At 38.3% G+C, this 17,185-nt stretch overlaps 1 protein-coding gene across 1 annotated transcript; it reads left to right on the forward strand.

Moving 5' to 3' along the window:
- The first annotated feature begins 10,915 nt into the window (after nucleotides 1-10,915).
- On the forward strand, nucleotides 10,916-11,455 carry LOC126263493 (uncharacterized). The gene has a single exon (XM_049960585.1). It carries the CDS (start codon nucleotides 10,916-10,918, stop codon nucleotides 11,453-11,455), a length of 540 nt encoding a protein of 179 aa, XP_049816542.1.
- Nucleotides 11,456-17,185: the final 5,730 nt, after the last annotated feature.

The raw sequence follows: 17,185 nt of genomic DNA on the forward strand, positions 1-17,185 counted from the left end.
AAGCGCACATATGGGAAAAGCGCACATATGGGAAAAGCACACATATGGGAAAAGCGCACATATGGGAAAAGTGCACATATGGGAGAAGCGCACATATGGGAAAAGCGCACATATGGGAAAAGCGCACATATGGGAAAAGCGCACATATGGGAGAAACGCACATATGGGAAAACCGCACATATGGGAAAAACGCACATATGGGAAAAACGCACATATGGGAAAAACGCACATATGGGAAAAACGCACATATGGGAAAAACGCACATATGGGAAAAACGCAAATATGGGAAAAACGCAAATATGGGAAAAACGCAAATATGGGAAAAACGCAAATATGGGAAAATCGCAAATATGGGAAAAACGCAAATATGGGAAAAACGCAAATATGGGAAAAACGCAAATATGGGAAAAACGCAAATATGGGAAAAACGCAAATATGGGAAAAACGCAAATATGGGAAGAACGCAAATATGGGAAAAACGCAAACGTAGCGAAAGGGAAATTTGTGGCACAAATTGACTAGAGGAAAGAATCAGTTGATATGACATAGTCTGTACAATCAAGGGTTCACTAAATATGCTCAAAAGCAAATATGGGAAAAACGCAAATATGGGAAAAACGCAAATATGGGAAAAACGCAAATATGGGAAAAACGCAAATATGGGAAAAACGCAAATATGGGAACAACGCAAATATGGGAACAACGCAAATATGGCAAAAACGCAAATATGGAAAAAACGCAAATATGGGAAAAACGCAAATATGGGAAAAACGCAAATATGGGAAAAACGCAAATATGGGAAAAACGCAAATATGGGAAAAACGCAAATATGGGAAAAACGCAAATATGGGAAAAACGCAAATATGGGAAAAACGCAAATATGGGAAAAACGCAAATATGGGAAAAACGCAAAAATGGGAAAAACGCAAAAATGGGAAAAACGCAAATATGGGAAAAACGCAAATATGGGAAAAACGCAAATGTAGCAAAAGGGAAATTTGTGGCACAAATTGACTAGAGGAAAGACTCAGTTGGTATGACAGTCTGTAGCATCAAGGGTTCACTAAATATGCTTCAAAAGCAAATATGGGGAAAACGCATATATGGGAAAAACGCATATATGGGAAAAACGCATATATGGGAAAAACGCAAATATGGGAAAAACGCAAATATGGGAAGAACGCAAATATGGGAAAAACGCAAACGTAGCGAAAGGGAAATTTGTGGCACAAATTGACTAGAGGAAAGAATCAGTTGATATGACATAGTCTGTACAATCAAGGGTTCACTAAATATGCTCAAAAGCAAATATGGGAAAAACGCAAATATGGGAAAAACGCAAATATGGGAAAAACGCAAATATGGGAAAAACGCAAATATGGGAAAAACGCAAATATGGGAAAAACGCAAATATGGGAGAAACGCAAATATAGGAAAAACGCAAATATGGGAAAAACGCAAATATGGGAAAAACGCAAATGTAGCGAAAGGGAAATTTGTGGCACAAATTGACTAGAGGAAAGAATCAGTTGGTATGACAGTCTGTAGCATCAAGGGTTCGCTAAATATGCTTCAAAAGCAAATATGGGGAAAACGCATATATGGGAAAAACGCATATATGGGAAAAACGCATATATGGGAAAAACGCATATATGGGAAAAACGCATATATGGGAAAAACGCATATATGGGAAAAACGCATATATGGGATAAACGCATATATGGGAAAAGCGCACATATGGGAAAAGCGCACATATGGGAAAAGCGCACATATGGGAAAAGCGCACATATGGGAAAAGCGCAGATAATGGAAAAGCACACATATGGGAAAAGCGCACATATGGGAAAAGTGCACATATGGGAGAAGCGCACATATGGGAAAAGCGCACATATGGGAAAAGTGCACATATGGGAAAAGCGCACATATGGGAAAAGCGCACATATGGGAGAAACGCACATATGGGAAAAGCGCACATATGGGAAAAACGCACATATGGGAAAAACGCACATATGGGAAAAACGCACATATGGGAAAAACGCACATATGGGAAAAACGCAAATATGGGAAAAACGCAAATATGGGAAAAACGCAAATATGGGAAAAACGCAAATATGGGAAAAACGCAAATATGGGTAAATCGCAAATATGGGAAAAACGCAAATATGGGAAAAGCGCAAATATGGGAAAAGCGCAAATATGGGAATAGCGCACATATGGGAAAAGCGCGCATATGGGAAAAGCGCAAATATGGGAAAAGCGCAAACATGGGAAAAGCGCACATATGGGAAAAGCGCACATATGGGAAAAGCGCACATATGGGAAAAGCGCACATATGGGAAAAGCGCACATATGGGAAAAGCGCACATATGGGAAAAGCTCACATATGGGAAAAGCGCACATATGGGAAAAGCGCACATATGGGAAAAGTGCACATATGGGAAAAGCACACATATGGGAAAAGCACACATATGGGAAAAGCGCACATATGGGAAAAGCACACATATGGGAAAAGCACACATATGGGAAAAGCGCACATATGGGAAAAGCGCACATATGGGAAAAGCGCACATATGGGAAAAGCGCACATATGGGAAAAACGCACATATGGGAAAAACGCACATATGGGAAAAACGCACATATGGGAAAAACGCACATATGGGAAAAACGCACATATGGGAAAAACGCAAATATGGGAAAAATGCAAATATGGGAAAAACGCAAATATGGGAAAAACGCAAATATGGGAAAAACGCAAATATGGGAAAAACGCAAATATGGGAAAAACGCAAATATGGGAAAAACGCAAATATCGGAAAAACGCAAATATGGGAAAAACGCAAATATGGGAAAAACGCAAATATGGGAAGAACGCAAATATGGGAAAAACGCAAACGTAGCGAAAGGGAAATTTGTGGCACAAATTGACTAGAGGAAAGAATCAGTTGGTATGACATAGTCTGTACAATCAAGGGTTCACTAAATATGCTCAAAAGCAAATATGGGAAAAACGCAAATATGGGAAAAACGCAAATTTGGGAAAAACCGAAATATGGGAAAAACGCATATATGGGAAAAACGCATATATGGGAAATACGCATATATGGGAAAAACGCATATGTGGGAAAAACGCATATATGGGAAAAACGCAAATATGGGAAAAACGCAAATATGGGAAAAACGCAAATATGGGAAAAACGCAAATATGGGAAAAACGCAAATATGGGAAAAACGCAAATGTAGCGAAAGGGAAATTTGTGGCACAAATTGAGTAGAGGAAAGAATCAGTTGGTATGACATAGTCTGTAGCATCAAGGGTTCACTAAATATGCTTCAAAAGCAAATATGGGAAAAACGCATATATGGGAACAACGCATATATGGGAAAAACGCATATATGGGAAAAACGCATATATGGGAAAAACGCATATATGGGAAAAACGCATATATGGGAAAAACGCATATATGGGAAAAACGCATATATGGGAAAAACGCATGTATGGGAAAAACGCATATATGGGAAAAACGCATATATGGGAAAAACGCAAATATGGGATAAACGCAAATATGGGATAAACGAAAATATGGGATAAACGAAAATATGGGATAAACGCAAGTATGGGAGAAACGCAAATATGGGAAAAACGCATATATGGGAAAAACGCAAATATGGGAAAAACGCAAATATGGGAAAACGCAAATATGGGAAAAACGCAAATATGGGAAAAACGCAAATATGGGAAAAACGCAAATATGGGAAAAACGCAAATATGGGAAAAACGCAAATATGGGAAAAACGCAAATATGGGGAAAACGCAAATATGGGGAACACGCAAATATGGGAAAAACGCAAATATGGGAAAAACGCAAATATGGGAAAAACGCAAATATGGGAAAAACGCAAATATGGGAAAAACGCAAATATGGGAAAAACGCAAATATGGGAAAACCGCAAATATGGGAAAAACGCAAATATGGGAAAAGCGCAAATATGGGAAAAGCGCAAATATGGGAAAAGCGCAAATATGGGAAAAGCGCAAATATGGGAAAAGCGCAAATATGGGAATAGCGCAAATATGGGAAAAGCGCAAATATGGGAAAAGCGCATATATGGGAAAAGCGCAAATATGGGAAAAGCGCAAATATGGGAAAAGCGCAAATATGTGAAAAGCGCAAATATGGGAAAAGCGCAATTATGGGAAAAGCGCAAATATGGGAAAAGCGCAAATATGGGAAAAGCGCAAATATGGGAAAAGCGCAAATATGGGAAAAACGCAAATATGGGATAAACGCAAATATGGGATAAACGCAAATATGGGAAAAACGCAAATATGGGAAAAACGCATATATGGGAAAAACGCAAATATGGGAAAAACGCAAATATGGGAAAAACGCAAATATGGGAAAAGCGCAAATATGGGAAAAGCGCAAATATGGGAAAAGCGCAAATATGGGAAAAGCGCAAATATGGGAAAAGCGCACATATGGGAAAAGCGCACATATGGCAAAAGCGCACATATGGGAAAAGTGCACATATGGGAAAAGCGCACATATGGGAAAAGCGCACATATGGGAAAAGCGCACATATGGGAAAAGCTCACATATGGGAAAAGCGCACATATGGGAAAAGCGCACATATGGGAAAAGCGCACATATGGGAAAAGCGCACATATGGGAAAAGCGCACATATGGGAAAAGCGCACATATGGGAGAAACACACATATGGGAAAAACGCACATATGGGAAAAACGCACATATGGGAAAAACGCACATATGGGAAAAACGCAAATATGGGAAAAACGCAAATATGGGAAAAACGCACATATGGGAAAAACGCACATATGGGAAAAACGCAAATATGGGAAAAACGCAAATATGGGAAAAACGCAAATATGGGAAAAACGCAAATATGTGAAAACGCAAATATGGGAAAAACGCAAATATGGGAAAAACGCAAATATGGGAAAAACGCAAATATGGGAAAAACGCAAATATGGGTAAAACGCATATATGGGAAGAATGCAAATATGGGAAAAACGCAAACGTAGCGAAAGGGAAATTTGTGGCACAAATTGACTAGAGGAAAGAATCAGTTGGTATGACATAGTCTGTACAATCAAGGGTTCACTAAATATGCTCAAAAGCAAATATGGGAAAAACGCAAATATGGGAAAAACGCATATATGGGAAAAACGCAAATATGGGAAAAACGCAAATATGGGAAAAACGCATATATGGGAAAAACGCATATATGGGAAAAACGCATATATGGGAAAAACGCATATGTGGGAAAAACGCATATATGGGAAAAACGCAAATATGGGAAAAACGCAAATATGGGAAAAACGCAAATATGGGAAAAACGCAAATATGGGAAAAACGCAAATGTAGCGAAAGGGAAATTTGTGGCACAAATTGAGTAGAGGAAAGAATCAGTTGGTATGACATAGTCTGTAGCATCAAGGGTTCACTAAATATGCTTCAAAAGCAAATATGGGAAAAACGCATATATGGGAACAACGCATATATGGGAAAAACGCATATATGGGAAAAACGCATATATGGGAAAAACGCATATATGGGAAAAACGCATATATGGGAAAAACGCATATATGGGAAAAACGCAAATATGGGATAAACGCAAATATGGGATAAACGCAAATATGGGATAAACGAAAATATGGGATAAACGCAAATATGGGATAAACGCAAATATGGGAAAAACGCAAATATGGGGAAAACGCAAATATGGGAAAAACGCAAATATGGGAAAAACGCAAATATGGGAAAAACGCAAATATGGGAAAAACGCAAATATGGGAAAAACGCAAATATGGGAAAAACGCAAATATGGGAACAACGCAAATATGGGAAAAGTGCAAATATGGGAAAAACGCAAATATGGGAAAAGCGCAAATATGGGAAAAACGCAAATATGAGAAAAGCGCAAATATGGGAAAAGCGCAAATATGGGAATAGCGCAAATATGGGAAAAGCGCAAATATGGGAAAAGCGCAAATATGGGAAAAGCGCAAATATGGGAAAAGCGCAAATATGGGAAAAGCGCAAATATGGGAAAAGCGCAAATATGGGAAAAGCGCAAATATGGGAAAAGCGCAAATATGGGAAAAGCGCACATATGGGAAAAGCGCACATATGGGAAAAGCGCACATATGGGAAAAACGCACATATGGGAAAAGTGCACATATGGGAAAAGCGCACATATGGGAAAAGCGCACATATGGGAAAAGCGCGTATATGGGAAAAGCGCACATATGGGAAAAGCGCACATATGGGAAAAGCGCACATATGGGAAAAGCGCACATATGGGAAAAGCGCACATATGGGAAAAGCGCACATATGGGAAAAGCGCACATATGGGAAAAGCGCACATATGGGAAAAGCGCACATATGGGAAAAACGCACATATGGGAAAAACGCACATATGGGAAAACCGCACATATGGGAAAAACGCACATATGGGAAAAACGCACATATGGGAAAAACGCACATATGGGAAAAACGCAAATATGGGAAAAACGCAAATATGGGAAAAACGCAAATATGGGAAAAACGCAAATATGGGAAAAACGCAAATATGGGAAAAACGCAAATATGGGAAAAACGCAAATATGGGAAAAACGCAAATATTGGAAAAACGCAAATATTGGAAAAACGCAAATATGGGAATAACGCAAATATGGGAAAAACGCAAATATGGGAAAAACGCAAATATGGGAAAAACGCAAATATGGGAAAAACGCAAATGTAGCGAAAGGTAAATTTGTGGCACAAATTGACTAGAGGAAAGAATCAGTTGGTATGACATAGTCTGTAGCATCAAGGGTTCACTAAATATGCTTAAAAAGCAAAAATGGGAAAAACGCATATATGGGAAAAACGCATATATGGGAAAAACGCATATATGGGAAAAACGCATATATGGGAAAAACGCATATATGGGAAAAACGCATATATGGGAAAAACGCATATATGGGAAAAACGCATATATGGGAAAAACGCATATGTGGGAAAACGCGCATATGTGGGAAAAACGCAAATATGGGAAAAACGCAAATATGGGAAAAACGCAAATATGGGAAAAACGCAAATATGGGAAAAACGCAAATATGGGAAAAACGCAAATATGGGAAAAACGCAAATATGGGAAAAACGCAAATATGGGAAAAGCGCAAATATGGGAAAAGCGCAAATATGGGAAAAGCGCAAATATGGGAAAAGCGCACATATGGGAAAAGCGCACATATGGGAAAAGCGCACATATGGGAAAAGCGCACATATGGGAAAAGCGCACATATGGGAAAAGCGCACATATGGGAAAAGCGCACATATGGGAAAAGCGCACATATGGGAAAAGCGCACATATGGGAAAAGCTCACATATGGGAAAAGCGCACATATGGGAAAAGCGCACATATGGGAAAAGCGCACATATGGGAAAAGCGCACATATGGGAAAAGCGCACATATGGGAAAAGCGCACATATGGGAAAAGCGCACATATGGGAGAAACACACATATGGGAAAAACGCACATATGGGAAAAACGCACATATGGGAAAAACGCACATATGGGAAAAACGCAAATATGGGAAAAACGCAAATATGGGAAAAACGCAAATATGGGAAAAACGCAAATATGGGAAAAACGCAAATATGGGAAAAACGCAAATATGGGAAAAACGCAAATATGGGAAAAACGCAAATATGGGAAAAACGCAAATATGGGAAAAACGCAAATAAGGGAAAAACGCAAATATGGGAAAATCGCAATAATGGGAAAAACGCAAATATGGGAAAAACGCAAATATGGGAAAAACGCAAATATGGGAAGAACGCAAATATGGGAAAAACGCAAACGTAGCGAAAGGGAAATTTGTGGCACAAATTGACTAGAGGAAAGAATCAGTTGGTATGACATAGTCTGTACAATCAAGGGTTCACTAAATATGCTCAAAAGCAAATATGGGAAAAACGCAAATATGGGAAAAACGCAAATATGGGAAAAACGCAAATATGGGAAAAACGCAAATATGGGAAAAACGCAAATATGGGAAAAACGCAAATATGGCAAAAACGCAAATATGGCAAAAACGCAAATATGGCAAAAACGCAAATATGGGAAAAACGCAAATATGGGAAAAACGCAAATGTGGGAAAAACGCAAATATGGGAAAAACGCAAATATGGGAAAAACGCAAATATGGGAAAAACGCAAATATGGGAAAAACGCAAATATGGGAAAAACCCAAATATGGGAAAAACGCAAATATTGGAAAAACGCAAATATGGGAAAAACGCAAATATGGGAAAAACGCAAATATGGGAAAAACGCAAATATGGGAAAAACGCAAATGTAGCGAAAGGTAAATTTGTGGCACAAATTGACTAGAGGAAAGAATCAGTTGGTATGACATAGTCTGTAGCATCAAGGGTTCACTAAATATGCTTCAAAAGCAAATATGGGAAAAACGCATATATGGGAAAAACGCATATATGGGAAAAACGCATATATGGGAAAAACGCATATATGGGAAAAACGCATATATGGGAAAAACGCATATATGGGAAAAACGCATATATGGGAAAAACGCATATATGGGAAAAACCCATATATATGGGAAAAACGCATATATATGGGAAAAACGCATATATATGGGAAAAACGCATACATGGGAAAAACGCATACATGGGAAAAACGCATACATGGGAAAAACGCATATATATTGGAAAAACGCATATATATTGGAAAAACGCATATATATTGGAAAAACGCATATATATTGGAAAAACGCATATATATTGGAAAAACGCATATATGGGAGAAACGCATAAACGGGAGAAACGCATATATGGGAGAAACGCATATATGGGAAAAACGCATATATTGGAAAAACGCATATATGGGAAAAACGCATATATGGGAAAAACGCATACATGGGAAAAACGCATATATGGGAAAAACGCATATATGGGAAAAACGCATATATGGGAAAAACGCATATATGGGAAAAACGCATATATGGGAAAAACGCATATATGGGAAAAACGCGTATATGGGAAAAATGCATATATGGGAAAAACGCAAATATAGGAAGAACGCAAATATGGGAAAAACGCAAATATGGGAAAAACGCAAATATGGGAAAAACGCAAATATGGGAAAAACGCAAATATGGGATAAATGCATATATGGGAAAAACGCAAATATGGGAAAAACGCAAATATGGGAAAAATGCAAATGTAGCGAAAGGGAAATTTGTGGCACAAATTGACTAGAGGAAAGAATCAGTTGGTATGACATAGTCTGTAGCATCAAGGGTTCACTAAATATGCTTCAAAAGCAAATATGGGAAAAAAGCAAATATGGGAAAAACGCATATATGGGATAAACGCATATATGGGATAAACGCATATATGGGATAAACGCATATATGGGATAAACGCATATATGGGATAAACGCATATATGGGATAAACGCATATATGGGATAAACGCATATATGGGAAAAGCGCAAATATGGGAAAAGCGCAAATATGGGAAAAGCGCAAATATGGGAAAAGCGCAAATATGGGAAAAGCGCAAATATGGGAAAAGCGCAAATATGGGAAAAGCGCAAATATGGGAAAAGCGCAAATATGGGAAAGGCGCAAATATGGGAAACGCGCAAATATGGGAAAAGCGCAAATAAGGGAAAAGCGCACATATGGGAAAAGCGCACATATGGGAAAAGCGCACATATGGGAAAAGTGCACATATGGGAAAAGCGCACATATGGGAAAAGCGCACATATGGGAAAAGCTCACATATGGGAAAAGCGCACATATGGGAAAAGCGCACATATGGGAAAAGCGCACATATGGGAAAAGCGCACATATGGGAAAAGCGCACATATGGGAAAAGCGCACATATGGGAAAAGCGCAAATATGGGAAAAGCGCACATATGGGAAAAGCGCACATATGGGAGAAACACACATATGGGAAAAACGCACATATGGGAAAAACGCAAGTATGGGAAAAACGCAAATATGGGAAAAACGCAAATATGGGAAAAACGCAAATATGGGAAAAACGCAAATATGGGAAAAACGCAAATATGGGAAAAACGCAAATATGGGAAAAACGCAAATATGGGAAAAACGCAAATATGGGAAAAACGCAAATATGGGAAAAACGCAGATATGGGAAGAACGCAAATATGGGAAAAACGCAAACGTAGCGAAAGGGAAATTTGTGGCACAAATTGACTAGAGGAAAGAATCAGTTGGTATGACATAGTCTGTACAATCAAGGGTTCACTAAATATGCTCAAAAGCAAATATGGGAAAAACGCAAATATGGGAAAAACGCAAATATGGGAAAAACGCAAATATGGGAAAAACGCAAATATGGGAAAAACGCAAATATGGGAAAAACGCAAATATGGGAAAAACGCAAATATGGGAAAGACGCAAATATGGGAAAAACGCAAATATGGGAAAAACGCAAATATGGGAAAAACGCAAATATAACAAAAACGCAAATATGGCAAAAACGCAAATATGGCAAAAACGCAAATATGGGAAAAACGCAAATATGGGAAAAACGCAAATATGGGAAAAACGCAAATATGGGAAAAACGCAAATATGGGAAAAACGCAAATATGGGACAAACGCAAATATGGGACAAACGCAAATATGGGAAAAACGCAAATTTGGGAAAAACGCAAATATGGGAAAAACGCAAATATGGGAAAAACGCAAATATGGGAAAAACGCAAAAATGGGAAAAACGCAAATATGGGAAAAACGCAAATATGGGAAAAACGCAAATGTAGCAAAAGGGAAATTTGTGGCACAAATTGACTAGAGGAAAGAATCAGTTGGTATGACAGTCTGTAGCATCAAGGGTTCACTAAATATGCTTCAAAGCAAATATGGGGAAAACGCATATATGAGAAAAACGCATATATGGGAAAAACGCATATATGGGAAAAACGCATATATGGGAAAAACGCGTATATGGGAAAAACGCATATATGGGGAAAACGCATATATGGGAAAAACGCATATATGGGAAAAGCGCACATATGGGAAAAGCGCACATATGGGAAAAGCGCACATATGGGAAAAGCGCACATATGGGAAAAGCGCACATATGGGAAAAGCGCACATATGGGAAAAGCGCACATATGGGAAAAACGCACATATGGGAAAAACGCACATATGGGAAAAACGCACATATGGGAAAAACGCACATATAGGAAAAACGCAAAAATGGGAAAAACGCAAATATGGGAAAAACGCAAATATGGGAAAAACGCAAATATGGGAAAAACGCAAATATGGGAAAAACGCAAATATTGGAAAAACGCAAATATGGGAAAAACGCAAATATGGGAAAAACGCAAATATGGGAAAAACGCAAATATGGGAAAAACGCAAATGTAGCGAAAGGTAAATTTGTGGCACAAATTGACTAGAGTTAAGAATCAGTTGGTATGACATAGTCTGTAGCATCAAGGGTTCACTAAATATGCTTCAAATGCAAATATGGGAAAAACGCATATATGGGAAAAACGCATATATGGGAAAAACGCATATATGGGAAAAACGCATATATGGGAAAAACCCATATATATGGGAAAAACCCATATATATGGGAAAAACCCATATATATGGGAAAAACCCATATATATGGGAAAAACGCATATATATGGGAAAAACGCATACATGGTAAAAACGCATATGTATTGGAAAAACGCATATATATTGGAAAAACGCATATATATTGGAAAAACGCATATATATTGGAAAAACGCATATATATTGGAAAAACGCATATATGGGAGAAACACATAAACGGGAGAAACGCATATATGGGAGAAACGCATATATGGAAAAACGCATATATGGGAAAAACGCATATATGGGAAAAACGCATATATGGGAAAAACGCATATATGGGAAAAACGCATATATGGGAAAAACGCATATATGGGAAAAACGCATATATGGGAAAAACGCATATTTGGGAAAAACGCATATATGGGAAAAACGCATATATGGGAAAAACGCGTATATGGGAAAAATGCATATATGGGAAAAACGCAAATATGGGAAGAACGCAAATATGGGAAAAACGCAAATATGGGAAAAACGCAAATATGGGAAAAACGCAAATATGGGAAAAACGCAAATATGGGATAAACGCAAATATGGGATAAACGCAAATATGGGAAAAACGCAAATATGGGAAAAATGCAAATGTAGCGAAAGGGAAATTTGTGGCACAAATTGACTAGAGGAAAGAATCAGTTGGTATGACATAGTCTGTAGCATCAAGGGTTCACTAAATATGCTTCAAAAGCAAATATGGGAAAAACGCAAGTATGGGAAAAACGCATATATGGGAAAAACGCATATATGGGAAAAACGCATATATGGGATAAACACATATATGGGATAAACGCATATATGGGATAAACGCATATATGGGATAAACGCATATATGGGATAAACGCATATATGGGATAAACGCATATATGGGATAAACGCAAATATGGGAAAAACGCAAATATGGGAGAAGCGCAAATGTGGGAAAAGCGCAAATGTGGGAAAAGCGCAAATATGGGAAAAGCGCAAATATGGGAAAAGCGCAAATATGGGAAAAGCGCAAATATGGGAAAAGCGCAAATATGGGAAAAGCGCAAATATGGGAAAAGCGCAAATATGGGAAAAGCGCACATATGGGAAAAGCGCACATATGGGAAAAGCGCACATATGGGAAAAGCGCACATATGGGAAAAGCGCACATATGGGAAAAGCGCACCTATGGGAAAAGCGCACATATGGGAAAAGCGCACATATGGGAAAAGCTCACATATGGGAAAAGCGCACATATGGGAAAAGCGCACATATGGGAAAAGCGCACATATGGGAAAAGCGCACATATGGGAAAAGCGCACATATGGGAAAAGCGCACATATGGGAAAAGCGCACATATGGGAAAAGCGCACATATGGGAAAAGCGCACATATGGGAAAAGCGCACATATGGGAGAAACACACATATGGGAAAAACGCACATATGGGAAAAACGCACATATGGGAAAAACGCACATATGGGATAAACGCAAATATGGGAAAAACGCAAATATGGGAAAAACGCAAATATGGGAAAAACGCAAATATGGGAAAAACGCAAATATGGGAAAAACGCAAATATGGGAAAAACGCAAATATGGGAAAAACGCAAATATGGGAAAAACGCAAATATGGGAAAAACGCAAATATGGGAAAAACGCAAATATGGGAAAAACGCAAATATGGGAAAAACGCAAATAAGGGAAAAACGCAAATAAGGGAAAAACGCAAATATGGGAAAAACGCAAATATGGGAAAAACGCAAATATGGGAAGAACGCAAATATGGGAAAAACGCAAACGTAGCGAAAGGGAAATTTGTGGCACAAATTGACTAGAGGAAAGAATCAGTTGGTATGACATAGTCTGTACAATCAACGGTTCACCAAATATGCTCAAAAGCAAATATGGGAAAAACGCAAATATGGGAAAAACGCAAATATGGGAAAAACGCAAATATGGGAAAAACGCAAATATGGGAAAAACGCAAATATGGGAAAAACGCAAATATGGGAAAAAAACAAATATGGGAAAAACGCAAATATGGCAAAAACGCAAATATGGCAAAAACGCAAATATGGGAAAAACGCAAATATGGGAAAAACGCAAATATGGGAAAACGCAAATATGGGAAGAACGCAAATATGGGAAAAACGCAAATATGGGAAAAACGCAAATATGGGAAAATCGCAAATATGGGAAAAACGCAAATATGGGAAAAACGCAAAAATGGGAAAAACGCAAAAATGGGAAAAACGCAAATATGGGAGAAACGCAAATATGGGAAAAACGCAAATGTAGCAAAAGGGAAATTTGTGGCACAAATTGACTAGAGGAAAGAATCAGTTGGTATGACAGTCTGTAGCATCAAGGGTTCACTAAATATGCTTCAAAGCAAATATGGGGAAAACGCATATATGGGAAAAACGCATATATGGGAAAAACGCATATATGGGAAAAACGCATATATGGGAGAAACGCATATATGGCATAAACGCATATATGGGATAAACGCATATATGGGATAAACGCATATATGGGATAAACGCATATATGGGATAAACGCATATATGGGATAAACACATATATGGGATAAACGCATATATGGGATAAACGCAAATAAGGGAAAAACGCAAATATGGGAAAAACGCAGATATGGGATAAACGCAAATATGGGAAAAGCGCAAATATGGGAAAAGCGCAAATATGGGAAAAGCGCAAATATGGGAAAAGCGCAAATATGGGAAAAGCGCAAATATGGGAAAAGCGCAAATATGGGAAAAGCGCAAATATGGGAAAAGCACAAATATGGGAAAAGCGCAAATATGGGAAAAGCGCAAATATGGGAAAAGCGCAAATATGGGAAAAGCGCAAACATGGGAAAAGCGCACATATGGGAAAAGCGCACATATGGGAAAAGCGCACATATGGGAAAAGCGCACATATGGGAAAAGCGCACATATGGGAAAAGCGCACATATGGGGAAAGCGCACATATGGGGAAAGCGCACAAATGGGGAAAGCGCACATATGGGAAAAGCGCACATATGGGAAAAGCGCACATATGGGAAAAGCGCACATATGGGAAAAGCGCACATATGGGAAAAGCGCACATATGGGAAAAGCGCACATATGGGAAAAGCGCACATATGGGAAAAGCGCACATATGGGAAAAGCGCACATATGGGAAAAACGCACATATGGGAAAAACGCACATATGGGAAAAACGCACATATGGGAAAAACGCAAAATGGGAAAAACGCAAATATGGGAAAAACGCAAATATGGGAAAAACGCAAATATGGGAAAAACGCAAATATGGGAAGAACGCAAATATGGGAAAAACGCAAATATGGGAAAAACGCAAATATGGGAAAAACGCAAATATGGGAAAAACGCAAATATGGGAAAAACGCAAATATGGGATAAACGCATATATGGGAAAAACGCAAATATGGGAAAAACGCAAATATGGGAAAAATGCAAATGTAGCGAAAGGGAAATTTGTGGCACAAATTGACTAGAGGAAAGAATCAGTTGGTATGACATAGTCTGTAGCATCAAGGGTTCACTAAATATGCTTCAAAAGCAAATATGGGAAAAACGCAAATATGGGAAAAACGCATATATGGGAAAAACGCATATATGGGAAAAACGCATATATGGGAAAAACGCATATATGGGAAAAACGCATATATGGGAAAAACGCATATATGGGAAAAACGCATATATGGGAAAAACGCATATATGGGAAAAACGCATATATGGGAAAAACCCATATATATGGGAAAAACGCATATATATGGGAAAAACGCATATATATGGGAAAAACGCATACATGGGAAAAACGCATACATGGGAAAAACGCATACATGGGAAAAACGCATATATATTGGAAAAACGCATATATATTGGAAAAACGCATATATATTGGAAAAACGCATATATATTGGAAAAACGCATATATGGGAAAAACGCATATATGGGAAAAACGCGTATATGGGAAAAATGCATATATGGGAAAAACGCAAATATGGGAAGAACGCAAATATGGGAAAAACGCAAATATGGGAAAAACGCAAATATGGGAAAAACGCAAATATGGGAAAAACGCAAATATGGGAAAAACGCAAATATGGGATAAACGCATATATGGGAAAAAAGCAAATATGGGAAAAACGCAAATATGGGAAAAATGCAAATGTAGCGAAAGGGAAATTTGTGGCACAAATTGACTAGAGGAAAGAATCAGTTGGTATGACATAGTCTGTAGCATCAAGGGTTCACTAAATATGCTTCAAAAGCAAATATGGGAAAAACGCAAATATGGGAAAAACGCATATATGGGATAAACGCATATATGGGATAAACGCATATATGGGATAAACGCATATATGGGATAAACGCATATATGGGATAAACGCATATATGGGATAAACGCATATATGGGAAAAACGCAAATATGGGAAAAGCGCAAATATGGGAAAAGCGCAAATATGGGAAAAGCGCAAATATGGGAAAAGCGCAAATATGGGAAAAGCGCAAATATGGGAAAAGCGCAAATATGGGAAAAGCGCAAATATGGGAAAAGCGCACATATGGGAAAAGCGCACATATGGGAAAAGCGCACATATGGGAAAAGCGCACATATGGGAAAAGCGCACATATGGGAAAAGCGCACATATGGGAAAAGCTCACATATGGGAAAAGCGCACATATGGGAAAAGCGCACATATGGGAAAAGCGCACATATGGGAAAAGCGCACATATGGGAAAAGCGCACATATGGGAAAAGCGCACATATGGGAAAAACGCAAATATGGGAAAAACGCACATATGGGAAAAACGCACATATGGGAAAAACGCAAATATGGGAAAAACGCAAATATGGGAAAAACGCAAATATGGGAAAAACGCAAATATGGGAAAAACGCAAATATGGGAAAAACGCAAATATGGGAAAAACGCAAAAATGGGAAAAACGCAAATATGGGAAAAACGCAAATATGGGAAAAACGCAAATAAGGGAAAAACGCAAATATGGGAAAAACGCAAATATGGGAAAAACGCAAATATGGGACAAACGCAAATATGGGAAAAACGCAAATATGGGAAAAACGCAAATATGGGAAGAACGCAAATATGGGAAAAACGCAAACGTAGCGAAAGGGAAATTTGTGGCACAAATTGACTAGAGGAAAGAATCAGTTGGTATGACATAGTCTGTACAATCAAGGGTTCACTAAATATGCTCAAAAGCAAATATGGGAAAAACGCAAATATGGGAAAAACGCAAATATGGGAAAAACGCAAACATTGGAAAAACGCAAATATGGGAAAAACGCAAATATGGGAAAAACGCAAATATGGGAAAGACGCAAATATGGGAAAAACGCAAATATGGGAAAAACGCAAATATGGGAAAAACGCAAATATGGGAAAAACGCAAATATGGCAAAAACGCAAATATGGCAAAAACGCAAATATGGCAAAAACGCAAATATGGCAAAAACGCAAATATGGGAAAAACGCATTATGGGAAAAACGC

This window comes from Schistocerca nitens, chromosome 6, assembly GCF_023898315.1.
Source record: "Schistocerca nitens isolate TAMUIC-IGC-003100 chromosome 6, iqSchNite1.1, whole genome shotgun sequence".
NCBI classification, from domain to species: Eukaryota; Metazoa; Arthropoda; class Insecta; order Orthoptera; family Acrididae; genus Schistocerca; species Schistocerca nitens.

Coding starts and splice junctions, on each gene's coding strand:
- LOC126263493 (XM_049960585.1), top strand. CDS start 10,916: ATGCTTCAAAGCAAATATGGGGAAAACGCATATATGAGAAAAACGCAT.